The sequence below is a fragment of the Astatotilapia calliptera genome, chromosome 16, assembly GCF_900246225.1.
Source record: "Astatotilapia calliptera chromosome 16, fAstCal1.2, whole genome shotgun sequence".
Classification (NCBI taxonomy): Eukaryota; Metazoa; Chordata; class Actinopteri; order Cichliformes; family Cichlidae; genus Astatotilapia; species Astatotilapia calliptera.
In genome coordinates this window covers 34,639,467-34,661,830 of record NC_039317.1, presented here as the reverse complement: position 1 = coordinate 34,661,830, position 22,364 = coordinate 34,639,467, and the positions used below count along the sequence as shown (strand labels likewise).

Genomic DNA, 22,364 nt, shown 5'->3' with positions numbered 1-22,364 from the left:
GAGGAGCTACGTCAGCTTTACCCATCAAAGAGGACAGACTTACTGCAGCAGGTAGGCAGAGTCCTTCTTGTTCTTGCTCTTTAACAGCTTGTACTACAGACGGTTGGAGGAACAGCAAACTTTTATTAATCCAGAGTTTTGTCTCTCAGGTTTTTATTTACAAAAGAAAGAACTTCAAGTCAGGCAGTAATAGAGCAACAAAACGTTGACAGGAAACCCACAGAAGGAGCATTACCACCAACCTGGCACCCCAACACACACACACACACACACACACACACACACACACACACACACACACACACACACACACACACACCTAAGCTGCTTTTTCAGTGATTTAGTTATTGAACCTTAAAGATCTAAAGTATTCTTTGACATTTTCAAGTGAAAAAAATAATCTGTTGGTGAAATCTGACAAATGTAATTACGGGTTAATAACAGCCTTATAACAACACCTACACCTCTTTCAGAGCGCTGACAGGTTTAATGAAAGAGAAATGAAGCAGATCAGAGTCGACATCTGTCTCGTAGCTGGAGATGGTGTCTGACCACAAAATCCCAGCAGTCGAAGTTTTGCATCAGGCCCGCCCTGAGAGGGCGGAGCAAGCGTGACGTAAACGCAGTGGCAGAAACATCGTAGGCATCAGGTGTGGCCAGGCAGGCAGCCGTGTTGAGACAAACCAGTGGGTTTTCGTTCACGATGGAGAAGAAAAGCTTTTATTTCTTCTTCGGTAGGTCTGATTTTGACTTTATTGCACTTTTACTTTCATAAATCCGTCAGCGTGAAGCAGTGAGGTGATGATTCAGCCATTCTGCTTGTGACCTTTCAGTGGCCTGGAGCTAGCTGCTGCTAACAGGCTGTAGCTTTAAAAAAACGTGGTTATTAATAATTATTCATTTATTATTAAATGATTAAATTATAACTTTGTTTGGTTGGTTGTTCTGTGTGTCAGTACGAGAGGAAGCTGTGACGTTTCCACAGCACTATGCTGTGTGATAGTGGGAAGTAAGATGTATTAAAGCGCGGCGCCTGCTTCTTAAAGATACAGTTAACCAATCAAACAAACATTCATTCATTTTTTGTTCAATGAAATTTATTGAATGTGACAAACTGCTCACACTGTGATCTATTACGTTTCTTAGAGTTAATAAAATCATGAAAATGAAATAATCATAAAACACGTTACTGATATACTGCAGTTCTCGTGTACTGCTGTTCATTATACTATGATTTCTGAATCTTTCCACCAAATTGTTAAATGAAAACTATTATTCATGGCTGTTACCATGTTATGAACAGGTTTGTCGTGTTGTACATGGGTGTAACTTTGTGCTGAGCATTGGGTGGGGGGTAAGATGTCTGTCTAAATAAATAAATAAATAAATCTGGGTAAATTCCCGGATGATTAAACATGCAACTATTTTGATTATAATAACTGAAATGAGTAAATAAATTCAATAGCCTACTCATGCAAGATAATTCATAATTTTATTGGGGGGGGGGGGGGGGGGGGGGTATTGGCTGGGTCTGATTATTGGAAATTACGCCCCTGTGTTGTTACACATACATTAGTGCACCATTACTAACTGGTGTTGCCTGATAAGTATTTGTGCATACATCATTACCTTCAGTTTCTGGTTTTTATCCAGTTACAAAGATGTCAACAGAACTCATCTGAGCTCGCTGGTCATACAGTGTCTTACTGGGTTGGTGCTTTAGAAATTAACGTATTGTTTCCACATCGTTAGCGCCTTGTTGCCTCTGTATTGTCCCACTATTACCACGTTTGTTTTGAAAACTTTGTTATAATTTTCATTAATAGTTGGACGGCTGACAGGTTGCATGATTTCAGACTGCCAAAGGAGCGACTATGATGAATGGCGGTTATGGTTTAAGATAAGATAAGATAAGATAACCTTTATTAGTCCCACACGTGGGAAATTTGTTTTGTTTTGTTCGTTCTGACTGAACCTTTGTCTATTTCGTTGCAGCTCTCTATGGGTTCCCACTGGTGGCAGCTTCCTCTGAAACTAATGGAACCAGAGGAGAGCCATTACTCTGGCAGTGCACACTCAGCAAACAGTTTGATCCACAGAAAGTCAGCATTTATTGGCAGAACCAAAACAATACTGAAATGCTCCACTATTACAGGAATGGAAAGGAGGATTTGGAACATCAAAGCTTGCCATTTAAAAACAGAACCAAAATCTTTCCTGATCAGTTACGATCTGGAAACTTGTCCCTTATCATCGATCCGCTGATGCATGAAGACAACCTGAAGTCCCTTAAAGTCGTTTTCAACCACGCAAGAGAAATCAAGGACAAACTCTGCCAAACCATGGTTCATGTAGCAGGTTGGTATCTGCGTCATTTTACAGCACATCAAACTTGTTATCTTATATATGTCATTAATACATATTTACAATATTTACAGCTAATTTTAAGGAGCCAAACATTGAGATCAACCAAAAGAAGATGACAGCAACTTGCATAACACAGGGGGGCTTTCCTGAACCTGAACTGGCATGGATTTCCACCGACCACGAAGGACATGAACGTGCACTGGAACCACCTGATGTTCTGACCCTGCAGATCCACAAGGAGGAAGACGGCACCTACAGCGTCATCAGCACAGCCAACATCACGGGGTCAAAGATGGTGACCTGCAACGTTTACAACCCAACTTCTAACAAGACTGTGGGAGCAACTGCAGACCTGCCTGCAGGTACACAGAGGGTTACATCACCATTAATCAGCATCCAGCTGACAACTTGCATTGCTGAAATGAGCAGAGCTGCTGATCAGCTGCAGTTTTATTTGTTGTCCATTACTGTCACATCACAGCTAACTTACTTACACACCAAATAAACTGAAGCTACTATTTATGACTTTACATTTATACTACATTTCCACTACATTCATGATCCATGCAGTCACAATAACTTTGTGCATCACCCACAAATGCAACATAATCTGCTTATTTACAGTTGAAGGTCTGCCTGTGGCTGAAACGGCTGGGATTGGAGTATTTATAGTAGCCATCGTACTTGTAGTACTGATAGTACTCGCAGCCTTTGGCTACAAGAAATGTAAGTAAGCTTCTGAATGTTGTTCTTTTACAGTTTTAACAGATACAATTATCTGATTTCGTGTCGAACAATAATTATGGACAGCTGATATTAATATGTAAACATCAAAATTTTAATTTACTACAAAAAATGTTGCGCACACGTTAGCCAGAGTGCTCTTAGTGTCACAGCAGCATCATTAACACTGAACAAAAGTTGGCGAGCGCCCCCTGCTGTCCTGGTTTGTGACTGACACATTTTTCTTTTGCTCTAGATCACCAACAGAGACAACGGAGGCCAGACAGCCCTGAGCCGTCAGCTGCTTATCTTTCCAACGGTGCTTTGCTAGCAGAGAATGGAGGTGTGTGCTAGTGCTGTACAGGAAGGTGGCGCTGCACACGGGCTGACCAGTACTGGCAGGACTTTGTCAGGGATACGTGTGTTAAACCAAACACTGCTGCTCTGCTGTACCTCAATGCAGGAACGTTGTCCTTCCATTCAGGCGCAGACAGCCAAAGAGAAAGCTCAGGAGAAGCACAGCTCTGAGGTCAGCTCTCCTGCCATCGAGGCAGGATGACCACAGATGAAGCCTGCATTAAGATTCAGAGTGAGACCAAGACCCTAAAGACCAGCTTCATCTCTGTGGCATTATTAAAGTTAGAGCTTCACATGATGGGCTGTACCTCGTTATGCTCAGTATTTGTAATTCTTGCTTGAAACAGATTTCTGAGCTTTAACATTTCTCCCTCTGTGAAGATAAACTGAAGGATCTTGTTACTGTACTTACGTAGAAGGTATCTGGACTTCAGTATTTTCTGACAACTTTTTACTGCCTACATGTTAACACTACTTTCTACTCCTTGACTTTTCAAAACAGACTCATTACTTTTGGTTCAACGGTATCATTTATAGTGTTTATACTCTGGGTTAAAGCGGGCGTACGTATGTCGTCAGCTTCTAGTTTCTACAGAAGAGGAAAGAGCATCAAGGATGTTTCTCCAACGTTTCTATCTGCTCAACAAACATCAGCAAACACACAGTGTGTCTCACAGTGTGTGCTAAAGCTAAAGGTGAGAGCTACGTTCACTCAGAGATGGAGACAGATCAGAAAGACGGACAGGAGAGGAAGAGCTTAGACTTAATGTTTATATCCTTAACCATACTATGCAGTTACAACCTATAATTATCTGAGCTTAGTCCACAACAACATCGGCACGTTTAAAGTGAAATATTCTTTTACTCTCTTCACCTTAAAAACTATCCTAAAATATGATGACAGCATCCATCTCATCCTAGAACGACTAAACAGCCGATTCATGAACAAAATAACTGACAGACATCAAAATGTGAAGATTTGTATTTCCCTTGAAGTCACTTTGTCCTCATGTAAACGCGTTCATGCACATTCACGTGTTTTCTTCCTACAGGACACCTGACCAACAAACATGTAATAGTATTTGTACAGTAACAGTATCCAGAGTACTTTAGGTTCGAATCACTGCTGCGGTTGTTTGGCTCAGCCAAACACGCGTGGTTCACATCCATGTGTGTCCACTCATGAGAAGGACACACATGTAGTCCTGCATTCACTTCATCAATGAATCCGAGTGAACGTTTGTCCTGCATTAACTCTGTGGGGTCTTCACCTTACAGTAACACGTGTGTTTGTTCACTGATGCTATATGAATAAAAGGGAACTACAGGTGTTCCTGAAACGTGTCTTTGTTAGAACAGGGCGGATGGATGAGCACAGCCCTCTCAGCGCAGGGCTGACACCACTTTGCCCCTTATAAGAAATACAACACAAATATATTAGGACAGGTTACTAAACCAGGCTTACAGGTAAAAGGTGTTTCATTTAGTAAAAGCTGATGATCCACTTCTCAAATAATCTCTAAGGATCTGAAGGAAGACATGCAAATATCTCTGCTCATTATTAGGCTAAAAGTGTGATATAGACAATTATATATTTTAGCAGCATCCCCATAAGGCATATCACAGCCCTGCACACCAGCACAGTGCTTATATTATGCTTCAATCAAGATATAGTTATGATTTAACCACATTAGCTCAACGAGGTCACAAAAATATCCCACAATACCAGAAATGACATGCTCAGCACTACATAACCCACATGGAAAAGAAACAGTAAAAACTTACATGATTTACTCATGAAAGTGGCCACTTTCTCATTACTTTCATTTATTGTTTTAGTATCCAAAACACACAAGTTTCATTTATATAATTTTTCAAGGGATCTTATATCTGTTTTCACTCTTGTATGCTTTTCATACAAGTTTCACACAAGACAGATACAAACTTTATAAGAGTTATATTTATCTTTTCCATGTGGGTAAATTTTCAACAAAAGTTGGACTTCAGTCTGTTAACCACCAAATTAGTCTATCCTGGTCAGCTAGCTAAAAGTCTGTACTTTAGCAGCCTAAATCAGAGGCTAACATTAGCATTTGCTAGCACGAGCCAGGATAGTCTGAGGCTAAAACGAGAGTTTGTGTAACTTTTCCTGAAACCCTTTAAAGTGTACAGTAAAGGCAACCGTGGAGCATAAGTATTATTATGGAAGTTTTTATAGTCCTAAAATTATTTCTTCCTCTCTATACATCAGTAGAACCATGAAGTTTTCACTTTTCCCAGTTATGGGGCGACCGTGGCTCAGGGGGTTGAGAAGCGTATCTGTAACCGGAAGGTCACCGGTTCGATCCCCGGGCTCTCTGTCCAGGTCATTGTGTCTCTGGGCAAGACACTTCACCTACCGCCTACTGGTGTTGGCCAGAGGGGCCGATGGCGCGATATGGCAACCTGCCCCAGGACAGCTGTGGCTACAACCATAGCTGCCTCCACCAGTGTATGAATGTGAGAGTGAATGAATAGTGGCATTTGGGTGCCTTGAAAAGGGCTATATAAATGCAATCCATTATTATTATCTACATGGCTGACTTTAGCTAGTTAGCTAGCTAGCAGTCAGAGCTGTGCAAAGCCCAGAGAGAAGCAGACAACTAAATATCCGGCAGTGTTGCCAACTCCTCCAAGGGCGTAGATTTGGTTGTGGCATTGGTGGGGACGGATGATTCAACCACCGAACCCTGCCCTGTTTCTTTTGTTCCCCTTTTTGTCTTTGCTTCTTGATAAAAGGAGAAGTATACTTGCCTACATATGCTATTCTACCTGCTTTTAAACCATTTAAAATTACAATTCATAGTTTTATATGTGAATTATATAATGTTAAATTACTATTAAACAAATGACTGACTAAGTATTTTAGGCTTTAGTTTACCTTCAGCCATATTCCATATAATTCAGGTATCATACAAAAATAGCTTCAAATACAGTCATGACAATAAAAGAATATGACTTTAAGGACTTAACAACATTACTTCAGTCATTCCGTGAGGACTACCCGCTGCCTGTGAGCGCTTTGGCACGGGCGAGGTGCCCACCTGTTGCCCACCTGCACCTGTGGCAGCACCTGTTGCTTGTTGAGAGTAAGAGCGATATGTGTCATCATAAGTCTCCAATAACACCAGAAAAAGTCACCAGATTTGTTGTTAGTTGCTTCTTAGAAAAAAGTGGCTAAGGGGGTCTGAAACTCACTAAATATAGCGACAAACTCGCTAAGCTGGCAACACTGCTATCTGGTCTTTAAGTGATGATGAGCCTGCTTCCAGGTCCAACCTATGGTGTGTTTATTATTGTGTTTTTAACATGTTTTGTATTTTGTTCTATTTAATCTGAACAAGCCCCTAAAAACAGTCAGTGATCACTGTCGGCCTCTCTTGGTTTTTACCACCACTGTTCATTTTAAAGCTCAGTTTTAAACCCTTACGATGTAACTACAGCCCATGCAGCAGTATATGAATGACTAACCTCGTATTGTGGATGGATTATCTCAGTTGTTCTCCTGGCTGAAGTTTACAGCATCCTGCCATGCGATTGCATTTGTCTCTAACCATCAGGAACCCTCATGTTAACTTTTATTGAGTGGAAAAAAGTTAGCGTTCATCCTCCAGCTTCACTGTGCTATATCATGCTATATCAACTTCCTGCTATCTTCTAAATCCGTTAAACTTCATAAAGTCTGTTTTCATGGATGTTAAACTTAATTGTTACACTGATCATTTCATTAAAGATGAAAGAATTTAGACAGTTTTTAACTCTCGGTGATCGTTTGATGTTGGGACCAGAAGCGGAGTTTGGATGGAGAAACAGCAAATGACCTCAGACTTAAAGACCAGATGGTATTCATGAAAACTGCTCCAGCCACTGGAAGCCAAACCGAGTATCATAGCGAAAGATAATTAACTAAAATGGAAAGTTTATGTCATGTTAAACCTAAATAACAACTCTTTTCAAAGTAAGTCAGCAACATATTCCTGACTTATCTGGATACAGTGGACACCATTTAACAAATAAATTAACAATTCTTTCTAAACAAAATCACTGAGTGTTTTGAAAAACATTATCTTAATAAAAAAAATCTAAAAGTTTAATATTTACCACAGAAATGTGAAGGCAGCTTCTCCAACTCCAGAGTCTAAAACCTAAATGAAGCCTTAAAAAAGTCTAATGTCTGCTCTTGCTCTTATTTTGCCCTCCTTTTGGGGTTCTTGCTCCCACAATGCACTGCAATAGTTAAGAAGTACAGAAAAATACCTGTAAATGACCAGTGATGGGAATAACAGCGTTACAAGTAACGGCGTTACTTTTTTAGTAACGACGTATCTAACTAATTACTATCCCTATCGTTACAACACCGTTACAGAAAATGCAGTCCGTTACTATTTTTCAACAAACAGACGGTTGAAGCTGTGTTCAGTTTACCGCATCTTGTATCAGTTGCAGGAAGTAGCTGTAAGTAATCTGGGCGCTGCAGCTTTAAGCAGCTGCGCTCTCGCGGGCGGCGATCACTTTCTGGCCGACGACCACTTTTTGGCACAACACCTGGAGCTCAGGGGGCAAAACAATCGCACGAGTGCTGCTGTTTGACTGAGGAAGAATAAAGTAGTCGTGGTCAATCACATGACCACTTCAAGACAAAGCAACAAGGTGACATATACCAGTTTATAAACTGTGCTGATAGGCCAGTAAAACCAGAGTCATGATAAACAAGATATACGCGCTGTTTTTTCTCAATAGTTTCATCACGTTTACTGTCTAAGGACAGCAGCGAGACCTCTCTGCTTATGAGCAAAAAAAACCACAACAAAAAACAGCCCGTTGGTGTTGGTGGAAAAATGCACCATGTCGACCAATCAAAAAATGATATGGCAACATGACGTTTGGTTGTTTAGGAAGAGGGGGAAGATTTAGGAGTGACGGCAAGAGAGAGAGAGAGATTTGTGACGTTTAGCGTGTTTGGAGTGTGTAGTTAATGTGCTGTCTTGTGTAGTTAATGTGTTGTCTTGTGTAGTTAATGTGCTGTCTTGTGTAGTTAATGTGTTGTCTTGTGTAGTTAATGTGCTGTCTTGTGTAGTTAATGTGTTGTCTTGTGTAGTTAATGTGTTGTCTTGTGTAGTTAATGTGTTGTCTTGTGTAGTTAATGTGTTGTCTTGTGTAGTTAGTGTGTTGTGGATAGTTTGGTGTTGTGTGTCAGAACAATGAGGCGGCTGCTGTCTCCAGGTAGAAACAGCAGTGACACACCTGCTGCTGTCAGACCTGCAGGTATCAGGCTGTGATGTTTCCTTTATAGTGGACAGAAATATTTGGAGTGGCACAAATAATTTGTGGCATCTTATTGAAGAACAGCTGATTGTTCTGTAAACAGTTTGAAATGGTTATTAAAAAAGGGTAAAAGGTAAATGGCTGCAAATAACTTTGTTGTTTGGAAAACTTGTGCATATAAATTACAATTGACGATTTATATTTGCATTTAAAGTTATGAAATATGATTCATTAAACATGTTTGTGGTTGTTACAGTAAAAATATAACTTCTTCTACTCTGATTTGATGTTTTTTTATCTGATTTTAGATCAATTGTGTTAATACAGTCAAAATTAAAACATGACTGTAGATTCAGACACGTGAGGTTGTGCTGAAAACAATGAGACCAAACAAGACAAATAAACAGTTTTTAAAGTGAAATGTGGAGGAAACATCAAAAGTAGTCAAAAATGGACATTAATACCCTGGACCCCAGAGCGTTAAACTGTTTTTTAAAGTAACACAATAGTTACTTTTCAAGTAATTGATTACTTTTAGAATCTGGTAACTCAGTTACTAAGTCAGTTACTTTTTTGAAGAAGTAACTAGTAACTATAATTAATTATTTTTTCAAAGTAACTTGCCCAACACTGCTAATGACTAATACGGGAAGCACAGCATTAGACGGGCCGACCTTTTTCTGGCTGTAATAAGAAGATGTCAGTCATAAACTCTGGGTAAAGGGTGGACTTTAGAAAAGGACGTGTCCTGCAGAAACAGTCATAACATGGATGTTGGTTACTGCGCAGTCCAGTCTTTATTACTCAGTCCCAGCAGACCGCTTCCAAAACCCGATCACTTCCTGTTTCAGTCCAAACAAACAGCCGAGCGCACGGTGGACGGTCCTTCCTCCTCCTGATAATGCTTCCTGCTCCATTCTCCCAACGACTCCTGACAGAAAACAAGTCGGCTGCAATCTGCCACTTTAAAATTTTATAGCATGAAGTAAAGTGTTGCGTGGCTTCTCTTATAACTCCTCTAAAGTTATGGTAAAAAGAGAGTCAGCTGATTCAGAAGGACCCGGCGTCCTGCTCAATGTGGAGCCGGACCTGTCAGTGTTCATTAAGATGTCATACTGTCAATAAGAGACGATAAATAAAAAAATAAGGCTCCATGGTGTTCGTGTCCAAAAATGTGAGTTCCTCTAACGTCCACAGTCAAACAGAAAGACCTTCATCCTGTGGAGGTTCTTCTTCCATTTACTTCAACAAAAGAAAGTTTTTCATTAACAGGAAAGAAGAGATTTGAACACTGAAGACCAACATTTTCCTAAACATCCAACAAACTGTGTTTATGGGAGAATTTGATTGTGTCTGAAAGCAGAAGGTAGAAAAGTTCTCTCAACCAGTGTCACATTCAGGCTCACAAACACTTTTACTGTTTCCTAACACTTTGTGTGACAGACTGTTGGACCTGAACAGGTGCGTCTAACTTCCACATCTTCTCTCTCCCAGAATCTCTCAGGTACTCCAGCAGCTGCTCTGAGGCAACTGCTTTTGTGATGCAATACAAATAAAACTGGATTGAACTGGTGCACTCGGCCTGTGTCCCTGCTCCCTACTGTCAAATTAGCTTTAGTTGCTGCACTGTGAATAGCTAGTACCAGCTCATAACAGCTAGTAACCAATCTTAACTGTGCTGACTCAAGCTGTGGACACAGAGCTTTGAAAAAGTGTCTTTTTCTTTTCAGGACCTGCAAACTTGTTGAAATGGCTGCTTGTGTATTAGCATTTAGGTTCTTCATGTATGAACTCTCAGACTCTTTCCTGGACTTGCCCCTCTGTCTAATCCAAGGAAACAACTCCAGTCCACCTCTCAGCAGGTCACAGCTAAGCTGTCGACAGCCGGGTTTAGTTTTAACCACATGTGACTTGTAGAAACTAGAGGATCTTACTTTTCAACTAAAGCCTCGTCCATTCTGGACATCAGACGTTTTTCTGTGAAACCTGCTGCACACAGGCAAAGGTTCAGTAAAAAGAGGTGGAAGCTGAATAACCCCCACCCTAGATGAAGCACCACTACCCTGGTGGATGTTAAAGGGTTAAAATACTGCCTCTGATTCCTGGTGCCTTGCTCTTGGGTGACTGTTACACCGTCAGCGCTGCAGACAGGATGATCTGAGTGATCTGAGCAGCAGAGTACGGACAGACTGCAAACGTTCACCTAAAACACAGAAGCTAAAAGCTAAAAGCTAAAAGCTTTTTAAGAACGTAGTGAAACCTGCAGATGTGACTCCTGTTTTCTGTCTTTGTACTCGGCTGTAACTCAGACAATACTGACTCAGCACAGAAGCATTTATATCAATCATCACTCACATTGACAGAACACACAAAGAGCGATGCTGATAATCCCCACGATGACGGTAATGATGACGATGACAGCGATGCCACCTTTAAAAAAACACAATAAAAAGAGCGTGGTGTTAGTTTTACTGATCACGTCTGTCGGTGTGCAGAGGCTTGTTCTGCTCCGAGGACACAGCAGAAGAAACAAAGATGACTGAGCCTTCTAGAAACATTTGATCAGATTATCCTGATGCCCTACAGGAGAACATCGGTGTTATTGTTAGTGAGTCTACATCAGAGGTGTCCAACTCCAGGCCTCGAGGGCCGGTGTCCTGCAGGTTTTAGATCTCACCCTGGGTCGACACACCTCAATCACATGAGTAGTTCTTCACCAGGCCTCTGGAGAACTTCTCGACATGTTGAGGAGGTCATTTAGCCATTTGAATCAGCTGCGTTGGACACGTCTAAAACCTGCAGGACACCGGCCCTCGAGGCCTGGAGTTGGACACCCCTGGTTCCATCATTACACAAGCTGGTATTAGATCAGATCTAACATGAATGTAAAGTTTATTATATCTAATAAAAATGTACAATAAGAATAAATAAAGTTTGGCAGTTACACTCTGTGACCTGAGCTGGTGTTTCGTGGTCCTTGTGACTTTAACAGTGAGATATTACTGGCTTTTAAGTACCTGTAATAAAAGTCCCGGCAGGTGAGACGTCTTTAGTTGTTGTCTGACATTCGCCCGAGGTGGGATTACAAATTCTGCACGTTACAGTTTTTAATCCGCTGATGTTGGCTTTGCTGAAGACGCTGAATGTTCCATTCCTGGTGTTATTATCAGTCTTTACTTCCAGTGGCTCCAGGATGGTTTCATTCCCCTGGTCGTCTGTGGAGAGCCATGTTACCTCAGGTTCAGGATAGCCCCCCGCCGTGCTGCAGGTTGCTGAGGCCTGGCTTAGCTCAATGTTTGGTTCCTGGAAGACCGCTGGAAACAAGTCACAAGCAGTTTAGCAGGATGTTTTGGACTGTACAAATGTGTTTGAGCATGTGATTAATTTATCAGCCTGTGATGACCCACAGGAGTTAACGGCTTCTGTGGGTCGTCACAGGCTGAGGTCCCACAGACGTCTGTAGTTCACAAAAACATCCAAGCATCCAAACCCGGTCTGGTCCTTTCACAGGAAACAGAGTATAAGACACGTCATTCTCTTCATTTCTGGTCAATTTTGTACCTTTTCGATTATTTGTGGGTCAATTTATGATTTCAACATAATGTAACATGATGCAGCGTGCACTGTTCACCCCACCTGCCTCCACCTGGAATTTTACACCTGTGTGAGTCCAAATTGATGGTGAGGAAGAAGGATATCAGTGAGTCTAGAGATCAGATTACACTTTAGTTTTTAGCTCTAACTTATTATTTTTTCATGTTGTTATTTTTAGAAACTCACACAGATTTTTCTACAGAGGTCCAAACCTGAACAAGAGTATCTAAGATTTTACTTTAGCTGGTTGTGCTGAGGAGGAAAACAGGAATGTTAATCAGCTTTTGTTTTGCAGAGAGAAGTATACAGACCTGCTACATGCAGGGTCTTCTGACAGATATTCTCCTTTGAGTCATCTGAAATAAAAACAACTTCAATGAAGGTCCCATCGTGGTCCAGCATCAGGTTTCTAATCAGGAGAGAGAAATTTCCATCCTCTAATTGAGAAAGGAAGATTGCAGTCCTGTTCTGAAAGGATGAGCTTTGATAAAGAAAGTCTTCTTCTCCCTTCACATAGACGTGGGCCACAGTGGGGTTGCTGCTGCCGTCCATCCCCTGCCAGTAGATGTAAGTTTGCTCACGGACAAACCTCTTAGTAAGTTTGTGCATGCACGGCCAAAGGAGCGTCTCTCCAATGCTTCCATTGATGGTTTGGCACCAGGCTGGCAGCAGCAGAGGTGCAAGGAGAACTGTGACGAAAGACAAAACGATTCATTCATTCCAAACGAGCAAATTCAGCGCATTCATCAAAAACAGGCACAGGTCAAAGTTCACCTGACCCCATGAGGCTCAAGCAGAGTCGAAAAGGCCTTTAATGTTCACTGCTAACATGATGGAAACTGACTTTGTACATTTAAGCTTTTCCAGTCTTTTCCTGTTTATTGAAATGTCGCCCAGACCACAAGTGACTGAAAGAATGAGAGAACAGTCTAAAATGTTCGCTGACGTGCAGTCTGCTGCCATCCTGGCTGAGCAGCAGACTGTCAGTCTGAAGTTTGTTCACTGGTATTGGTTGTTGTTCAATTTTGCACCAACCAGGGAATTGTGGGGCGGGGTGTGAAGTTGACCTCGCAGAGAGCAACTACGCGAGATGTGGAGAGAAACCCAACAGATGTACAGCAAACGAGCAGGTGAGAACTGTAAGAGTACTGAAGAATACGTTCCTGTTGGTGAATTCAGACCTCGGTTTGAAGGTGATGAATACTTTGAGATTAATTATTTCAAATGCATTTGTTTCAAACTGTTTCTGTCAGTGTATTATTGTATTACTAATAACAGCATGTTAGTGGCTAGCAGTGTTAGCACAGGTACCACCTGTAGCTGTGTGTTACTATGGTAACGTGTGCTGATGTTGTAAGTCATGAAAAGTTGAAATGAGTTTAAAAGCGTCATTGAGTGAATGGACTGAGTGTGCTCCCTGGACTACAGGGCCAGGGGAGGTTTTTTCCTGGGTGAGCACAGACCAGCCCAGATGTTGACTTCCTCTGTGGGAGTTTGGTCGCTGTCGCTTCTCATCCTTTGCTTTGTGGTTGCAGTAAAACAGTGTGAGAGTATTCTGCTGTCTGAGATACTGAGACAGTCTTTCCTTAAGTGATTGTGATTATTCAAAGTGTTTGCAAAGGAACTGACACGGACATTTATTTAATATAGTTATTTTGTTTAGTCTGAAACCTCATTTCTCTGTCTTTTAACTAAAGTCCCTTATTTTGGTGTTTGAGTGTTGTTGTGTGTGAGTTTGTATCACACGTCAGGTGTTTGTGAATAGCCTGACTCACTGTTTCAGTGAGGCGTAACCTGTTACCTGTTACATACCTGCTGTCTGATTTCACTGCAGGGTTTCTGATTAAATCTGTTTATGATTGTTTTGCCTGGGTTTACAACCATTACTTAAGATTATAGTCCGTCAGTTACAGCTACTACACTGAATTATAGATAACGAACTATAACCCAAAATGTTAATTTAAAAAAGGCCATTTTAAACAATGATGACTTATATTCTTTCTCTTCCACGCTCTTTGCAGCTGTTATTTGGAAAATAATAATAACTTTCAAAGGTTTATTAAAATACACTGGCACAAACCAAAATGAGAAAAGCGACGATCTCACTTACAGAGAAAGATCAGGAGCAGAAACTCCATCGCGCCCCGCAGGGAGAACAAAAAGCTTTGGTGAGACTCGATCAGTGTCTGCAGGATGTTCAGTCCATCAGTGGATACTCGGGCACCGCATCCTGATAAAGCACCATTTGGCTGTAAGTCACTCCAACTACAAGCTCCAGTAATGTTCTCATAAACAGTGATAGCAGCTCTGATAGCAGATTGCAGACTGTGGTGCCGTTTCCTCTTTCAGACGCCACTCTGACTCTCGCTGTGGCTTCTGGTCACATGTTATCGATGGTTATGTTCACGTTACTGTCCGAGTGCAGTTTACTGCGACTCACAGATTTCTTTTTCCCATCAGAGATCGTCTGTGTGACACTTGGCAGCTACAGGATCCGAATAAATCATTTTATCTTGGATGAAACTCTCTGTGAAACCTTTTTTTCCCAGAGGAGTAAAAACCAAAAAGCAGAAGTCTGAGTGCCACATGTTTCGACAGATCGCCGTCAGACCTCCTTCTTTGTTGCCACTATCTGATCAGACAGGAAATGAACCTGAAACTGTGGACATTTGTTCTGCAATGTTTCATGTAACACATAAAAAAGCAAAGAAAACCAGGAATGTGGTTTATGACTGTGTGAAAGTTCAAATGTGAACTGACGAATTCAAGAAGCAGAACAGCACAAAGTCTCGATCTGATGGTACAAATGTGGCAGAGCTGCTTTAACCTCTCACACTCTGAACGGTCAGCTTAGTTTCAGTCATAAGTACAAATACTCTGGTAAAAATATAGATTTAAAGTAAAGGTACAGGCTATGAAATGTACTCAGAGTAAGAAAGTAACTTGTAGCTCTTTGAAGGATGTTTCTACCAGCTATTTTTTTGCAAAGCTAACTGAACCTTGTGCTATATTAATATAATAAATGTGTGTTATTGTAGGGTCCACCTCAGGGTGAGAGATGGAATACAGGACAAAGACATGCTGTGGAAGTGATTCAGTGCACAGAGGTCTGTTAACACAGAGTGAGTGAAGGTGTGTGGCAGCATCCAGTACCAGTGGCTGTGAGGAGTTATCACAGCCAGTGCTAATGATCCCAAGTTTGAAATGAAATAGAAGATGGTGAGAAAGAGAACACCTACAGCTGGTAAAGGAACAACGTCACCTGAGAAAATCATGGAGGAGAGCTGAGTCCAAGGAGAAGGCTGGAGGAGCTGCTGGTGTGATCGATCTGTGCTTCTTGCCAGGGAAAGTTAAGGTTTGGTGTTACCAGTTTATCTCATATCATATAGCCGCTGAAGCTGTGTGACATCACCATGACATTAGTCCTGAAGCCACCACGTCAGCAGACCGAGGCATTCGAAATGCCAGCGTACAGGTCCGTACAGGATGGACGTGGAACGCAGCCCAAGCAATAGACCGCAGAGAGGCTGAGGGTTTACCTGGCTAAAGATGGGGGGGGGGGGGGGGGGGGGACTATAAATATGGCCCAAAGCCACCAAGAAGGAGATCTCATCATCTCTGAAGTAAATGGAGTTTTTTTCTGCCTGTCCCGTTTGGCTCTTTTGCATCAGAATTTTTGTCTAAAGGCAAAGAAAGATGCCCAACGGATTTACTTTACCAAATGGACCATCCCAGCCCTGCCATATTGGTCTATTTGGTTCACCTTTTATTGTTTATTTTATTTTATTTTCACTTGCTACATACGGGACAGACATGACTGAGGGATAGGAAAGGGAGAAAGAAAGATGAAGGAAAAGAAAAACAGAAAGGAAGAGGGACAGTGAGAAAGGGCACTTAAAAAGAGAAAGAAGAGAAAAAAATCTCCTGGATCACCTGTTGAGAGAGAAAGAAGAGAAAACAAGCAAAAACAACAGAGCAACATACTAAACACAACACCATCAGGTTAATCTAGCTAAGTGTAAACAGCAGTAAATACTAAATATTGAATGTTGTTGTGTAGCAAGCAGGACCGACAGCGCACAATGTGCTTGGAAATAGATTAGATTAGATTAGATTAGATTAGATTAGATTAGATTAGATTAGATTAGATTAGATTAGATTAGATTAGATTAGATTAGATTAGATGAAACTTTATTAATCCCTCGGGTGGGTTCCTCCGGGAAATTCAGTTTCCAGTAGCAAAGCACCGAAAGAAGTTGCATGTTACAGATACATTAAGGGGAATGAGAGTAAGGATATAAGCATAAATACAAATACACCATATATACACATATATAGATACAGAATATACAATATGGATAAATAGGATTGCTCATTTGAGTGAGAATGTTGCACAGTGATTATTGCACAGTCAAATATAAGAAAAAAGACAAAACAAAAAACAAATATTGCACCGTGTAGAAAAGCACCTACAGCTTAGTTGTTCCTGCCCTCCCTTGTCCCCCTGTTTCTCCTCCCTCTCCCCTCCAGTGAGGCCAATAGAGGTGTAGTTTATGTCTATGAACAGTGAACACCTGTGTGCACACAGGTGTGGATCAGCGCGCTTGTATTCAAAAGGTCATGGTCTGCTAGAGGGTGTGGGGGGGCCACAGCCCCGTCCTCCAGGGCATGAAGCAGGTATGGAGGAGATCAAAACTCCAGACATCCAGAGGCCCCAGAGTACAAGGACCCGAGGAGGACCACCAAAGGGTGGTAACCTGGTGTGGCGGAGGCGTGGCGTTTTGGGGGAGAAACGTTTCGTCACTCATCCAGGTGACTTCTTCAGTCTCAGCTGACTGCAGGTTTCCAATCTTATAACCAGGACATTTGCATAATGACTGAAACCAGCCCACTGAAGGAACAATGGGCTGGGAGGTCTGTTCCTTAATTTTAATTATGCAAATTCTCATGAACATTGATCAACATCCACTGTTTATAAGACTGGGGAAACCTGCAGTCAGCTGAGACTGAAGAAGTCACCTGGATGAGTGACGAAACGTTTCTCCCCCAAAACGCTACGTCCAGGTGAACAGAATCAGGTATCCTCATTGGACCTGCAAACATCTGTGAGTCATGGTCCTGCTTTCCTATTGTATCAAACTGATTTCACATCTGTAACTAGCAGCAGGTGTTTTTTAAAATCAACGAAGTCAGCTAAACGTCCTCAGCAGAGCGGAAGCTGTTTAAAGTGCAGAGCAGAAAGTACTCTCTGAATCTGGTACTCGATGACCCTTTGATGGGTAGGAAGGGCTCAGACAGTCTCCATGTCCTCCAAACAGACGTCATTTCCTATTCAGCAGCTATTTTGCATGTCCCACTTCCTCTGCAAAACAGCTAAAGCACATGAGCTGCACGTGGTCACAGGGTACAGATAGTGCAGATATTAGTTGGTGTCTGTAGGGCTTTAAATGTGTATCATCAGAGCTTTGTTGTGATTTATTTTGAAACGATGAGTCAGCGCTGATGCCACGGGGAAATACCGGAGTCAAAACAGAAAGTATTTCTTGATCTGCACATGAGTTTAGCCTCGTTTGTCGTGTTGGTGTTCACTAACATCCATTTTGCTCGCTGGTCTCTGATAAAATGCTCCCCAAAGTGATTTCTGTATTTGGATTATTTTCCAGTTTCGTGGTTGGTAAGTTACTCCAGTTTAAGTGTGTGTGTGTGTGTGTGTGTGTGTGTGTGTGTGTGTTGGTGGTAATACACCAAAGCTAACTAGCGTCTTTAGCTTTTGGCCTATCTGGAGCTAAACTTAGTCTACAGATGTGAGTGTTTGGTGTTGGAGTGTCGCAGCTTTTGAGGAATCATTCATCTTTAACAGTTTTCTGTCTTCTTTTTAATCTCAGCGGGCGATGCGACTCTCGTGCGTGATGTTAACACCACCATCTCTCACTCGGCAGTCCTCGAATGTAGCATACAGGATAGAGCTATCACGGACTGGAAGAGTCTCCGATTTTATTGGCAAGATGATAGAAATGTGGTTTTGTACTCCTATAATAACGGAAGAAAGGTGGCGGAGCATGTAAACGAGCTCTATCAACACAGAGTCACAGACTTCCCTCAGGACATAGTCAGAGGCAATATCACCATCGTACTCAAAAACCTGACTCTTGACGATAATGGAAGAACATACTCATCATTTGCAGCAGTGCTGGACGACAGCGGGACGACGCGATACCACCTGGAACACACACAAATCTGTGAAATGACTTTGCATGTAGCTGGTGAGAAAGGTTTCTGTTTTCCTCACAAAAATAGGAAAGGCAAGTTAGACCGGCACACACCGGGCTGGCTAGTAACACGTGACATCATCAGCACAGATTATATTTCACCAGTTTAGCTTTTCAACGATGGCCATGTTGAGCTCATGCTGCAGCAAACACTGGGCTGCACGAACTGCAGACCTGAGCATGCTGAATAACTTTTAATTCACAGAGCTGCCTAGCAACAGATGACATCATCAGAGGTCAAACATAGGCAGCTACAGTCAGCACAGATTACATTTAGAGAAAATCTGTAGTTATTATGATTTATGCAGAATGTGGAATTTCCTTTTTGAGGTTTTGCTGTCAATGATTCAATTAAATTTTATTTATACAGAACCAAATCACAACAACAAGGCCTTTATATCGTAAGGTAAAGACTCAACAATAATACAGTAACAACACTAATAGATTTATTTAATGTTTATACCCCCTCAGCCATGAAAGGCTGATGAGGTGTTGAGAGTCCACATCATTGATATTCTGGTTTTACACACTGTCCTATTCTCAGAGGATCAAAAGTTGTTGACATATTTGCATTAAATTTTATTATAATAATTATTTCACCTGATATAACAAAAGCATTTCCCAATATGAGATTAAAAAAATGTCTTAAAATAGGAAAAACCCTTTTTGTTTGCTCTGTAATCCAACATATTACAAACAAATTACTGCAAAATACAAAAACAAACAAAAATAACACAAATTAGCTTAGCTCAGCTTAGCTAACATGCTGTCATGGCTAGCACGCTCATGTTGTTAGCAAACCCAGGACAGCTGTTTCCAGCATGCATGCTAACTGGATGTAGCTTCATATTTAGTGCACAGATACTGGAACGCTTTTCCTTTTCCTGTTTAACGCCCACTACAAAAATCAAAAAAGTGAAGGTGACCTTTGTTCTCCTCTCTCCTCAGTGCTGTACCAGGAGCCCAGGCTGGACGTTAATACAGAGGCTATGTCTGCAGTGTGCAGTCTGCAAGGAGGATTTCCTGCCCCTGACATACAGTGGGTCCTCCTCCATAACAGCTCCCATCAGGCAGTGGAGTCCAGGAACGTCAACACTGAAACGAAGCAGAACGTCCACGATCACCTGTACAGCTCCCGCAGCATCCTGCACATCCCTGCAGGTCGTCACGAGGCCGTGAGCTGTCTCAGCCACAACCCCACCCTGAACAGGACTGTCAAGGTCACCCACTACTTCAACACAGGTACGCTCCACATCGTCCAGTCAGCCGAGGGAAGGTAAACTACAACAGCGCGAAGGGGAGCGCTCTAATAATGATGAAAGTGACACCAACTGACAGTCAAAGAGTCGGTTAGTGGATATACGTCACTTATAATGAAGTGTTTTTAAAATATATGTGAGACATATTTTTAAGATGTGAATCTCAGGTGATGGAACCAAAAATGCCTGAAGATAAAAAAGTTTCTCTGAGCGTATCATCATCTTATTACTGTTATTACTACTACTGATTTATATTTATAATAATTTATGGTTATTATTCTAGCGCTGACGAGTGTACGAATTATGAGAGCTGACAGGAAATATGCTGAGTAACCTCAGACCATCACTATTTTAGTTTGTGCAAACAGGACATGAGGAGCTCATTCACAGCAAACTGACAATCACAGGGTGCAAAGACTACAGCGATGTGCAGCTGTCAGCCGTCAGGCAGTCAGACCTGAACACGCTGAGTAATCGTGGAAGGTTCAGAGCTCTCGAGCTGCTGTTCAGCTGAGAGGAAAATAAATCCTCAGACGTCTGCAGAGAAACATCTGTGCTGGTTTATCATGCATGCAGGTCGTCCTGTGTCCCTGCAGGCCTCCCTACATAACCTGCTCCGTGTTCCATTCTTACAGAACTAAAAACAGCTAAAACACTCAAATTTCAATTACAGAACCATAAACGAGTCCCTCAGTAGTCAGTCAAGCTTTGATTAGATTAGATTAGATTAGATAGAACTTTATTAATCCCTCGGGTGGGTTCCTCTGGGAAATTCGATTTCCAAAAAAGCACAGCAACGACCGAAGTTACAGAGTTACAGAATATTACACACACATATATATAAATACAGAGACAATATAAATAAAATATACGAAGGGGATAAATAGAATAAATAGGAATAAAAAATAAAAATACAAGTGAATTGCACATTTCCAGTATTGAGGTCTATTGCACTGTTTGATTGATTGATTGATTGAATCTTTATTTTGAACATGTTGAAAAAGTATAAAAAAATAGAATTAACTATTGACTATTTACAAAAGAAAAAAGTATTGCACAAAAGGTATTGCACAGTGAGGTGAAGAGGCACTACAGCTTAGTTGTTCCCTCCTTTGTCCTCCTGTCTCCCCTCCCTCTCCCCTCCAGAGAGGAGTTAAACAGTTTGATGGCGTGTGGGACAAAGGAGTTTTTAAGTCTGTTAGTTCTTGTCTTGGGGAGAAGCAACCTGTCACTGAACAGACTCTTCTGGTTGTTTATGGCCGTGTGCAGAGGATGCCCGGCATTGTCCATAATGTGCAGGACCAGTGTCGCTTTTGCCATTTGATTATGTTCTTTTTGTATCTGTATCGATCATTCATGTCTTATTTCAGACTGACGTAGGCGACACAACCATGAAACATGTTTCTGCAGAAGAAGTTTCAAAGTCAAAGTTCAACCTGAGTCAGAGTTCACCGTACACTGAGCATCCCTCTGACTCAGAGACATTTACTCAGCCCTGTAACTCTGGCTGATCGTCGGGGGAACTCAGAAACTTGCCCTAGGATGCTCTGGTATGAGGCTGACTGTTGGTGTCTCGGTGTTCAGCAGGTGCAGCAGCGAGGAGCTCACCTGCAGCCCTAACTGTATATCTGATAGCAGCTGCTGTGGTTCTTCTAACAGCTGTGCAGTGAGCAAAGGTGAGCATGAACTATTTACTTTTTACTATCTAACATGTGAAAGAGGTCGAGCATGTTAAACGCAGACACACACACAGATGTGTGGTTTTCCCATGATGCATGTGTAACATGAACATGAAGGAAACAGCTGATGTGCTTACAGCTGCAATCATCTGTGTGTTTCAGCCACCCGAGGTAGAGCGATGCAGCGTTTCGGTGGTGGAGGGGTGAAACCGTGTGCCATGGAGACACTTCAGCGTGTTGTATGTTGCACCTTATCTGTGCGTGATATTGACGGTGCGCACACTCTGAATCTGGGTTTCATGGGTCCTGCTGGGTGGCACTAAGCTGGTGCTTAAAACAAAACTTGAAGCTATATCTGCTCAGGCTGGAGTATTAAACCCACCACAGTGTGAAACACAGCAGTTACTGGACCATCAAACGTCATGCTGGGCGCCTGTTTAACTGAATGTTATGTCCACGTGCTGTTATGTCTTTAGAAGTGTTATTTAAAATAAATCAAAGAGTTATTTAGATGAAAATGAGGCTGTGTGTGTGAATCTGGCACATCTACATGTTGTGGTGAAGTGTTCGTCTTAATGTGTCTTTTTAAATAAAACACAAAAGTAAAGACGGGTTCTACTGAAAAATGCTAAAAAAAAATATTCCTGCTGCAGCTGCTGAGCTCATTTCAAACAGTTTGAACTTTAAATTTTTTATATCTCAAATATAATCTGATATAATCACACACACACATCTGTGTGTATTATTAACCTAAATCAGATGAAATGTGTGCAGCATGAGGGACAAATATTCTGGAAACATGACTTCCTGTG

At 41.7% G+C, this 22,364-nt stretch overlaps 3 protein-coding genes across 3 annotated transcripts; 2 read left to right on the top strand and 1 right to left on the bottom strand.

Moving 5' to 3' along the window:
• Window positions 1-374: 374 nt before the first annotated feature.
• LOC113008477 (ICOS ligand-like) lies at window positions 375-4,777 on the top strand. Its single transcript, XM_026145910.1, has 5 exons — window positions 375-734; window positions 1,996-2,358; window positions 2,439-2,729; window positions 2,992-3,093; window positions 3,347-4,777. The coding sequence occupies exons 1-5, from the start codon at window positions 704-706 to the stop codon at window positions 3,442-3,444; spliced, it is 885 nt and encodes a 294-aa protein (XP_026001695.1). The 5' UTR covers window positions 375-703; the 3' UTR covers window positions 3,445-4,777.
• Window positions 4,778-9,376: 4,599 nt separating this feature from the next.
• On the bottom strand, window positions 9,377-15,209 carry LOC113007609 (ICOS ligand-like). The gene is made up of 6 exons (XM_026144323.1): window positions 15,173-15,209; window positions 14,456-14,575; window positions 12,657-13,034; window positions 11,769-12,065; window positions 11,107-11,181; window positions 9,377-9,993 (listed from the first exon to the last, which is right to left on the bottom strand). Exons 1-6 carry the CDS (start codon window positions 15,207-15,209, stop codon window positions 9,965-9,967), a joined length of 936 nt encoding a protein of 311 aa, XP_026000108.1. The 3' UTR covers window positions 9,377-9,964.
• Window positions 15,210-17,734: 2,525 nt separating this feature from the next.
• Window positions 17,735-22,070, top strand: LOC113008044 (butyrophilin-like protein 2). The gene is made up of 5 exons (XM_026145171.1): window positions 17,735-18,019; window positions 18,231-18,608; window positions 19,563-19,856; window positions 21,458-21,549; window positions 21,715-22,070. Exons 1-4 carry the CDS (start codon window positions 17,968-17,970, stop codon window positions 21,541-21,543), a joined length of 810 nt encoding a protein of 269 aa, XP_026000956.1. The 5' UTR covers window positions 17,735-17,967; the 3' UTR covers window positions 21,544-21,549; window positions 21,715-22,070.
• The last annotated feature ends 294 nt before the right edge of the window (window positions 22,071-22,364 follow it).

Bases quoted from the DNA above. Each gene is read 5' to 3' on its own strand.
- LOC113008044 (XM_026145171.1), top strand. From the start codon at position 17,968: ATGCTCCCCAAAGTGATTTCTGTATTTGGATTATTTTCCAGTTTCGTG. The intron at 18,020-18,230 runs GTAAGTTACTCC...TTTTAATCTCAG, and splicing joins ATTTTCCAGTTTCGTGGTTG to CGGGCGATGCGACTCTCGTG. The intron at 18,609-19,562 runs GTGAGAAAGGTT...CTCTCTCCTCAG, and splicing joins AATGACTTTGCATGTAGCTG to TGCTGTACCAGGAGCCCAGG.
- LOC113008477 (XM_026145910.1), top strand. From the start codon at position 704: ATGGAGAAGAAAAGCTTTTATTTCTTCTTCG. The intron at 2,359-2,438 runs GTTGGTATCTGC...CAATATTTACAG, and splicing joins AACCATGGTTCATGTAGCAG to CTAATTTTAAGGAGCCAAAC. The intron at 2,730-2,991 runs GTACACAGAGGG...GCTTATTTACAG, and splicing joins AACTGCAGACCTGCCTGCAG to TTGAAGGTCTGCCTGTGGCT.
- LOC113007609 (XM_026144323.1), bottom strand. From the start codon at position 15,209: ATGACTGAAACTAAGCTGACCGTTCAGAGTGTGAGAG. The intron at 12,066-12,656 runs GTCTGTATACTT...ACTTGTTTCCAG, and splicing joins GAAGACCCTGCATGTAGCAG to CGGTCTTCCAGGAACCAAAC. The intron at 9,994-11,106 runs GTGAGTGATGAT...CTTTTGTTGAAG, and splicing joins TCTTTGTGTGTTCTGTCAAT to TAAATGGAAGAAGAACCTCC.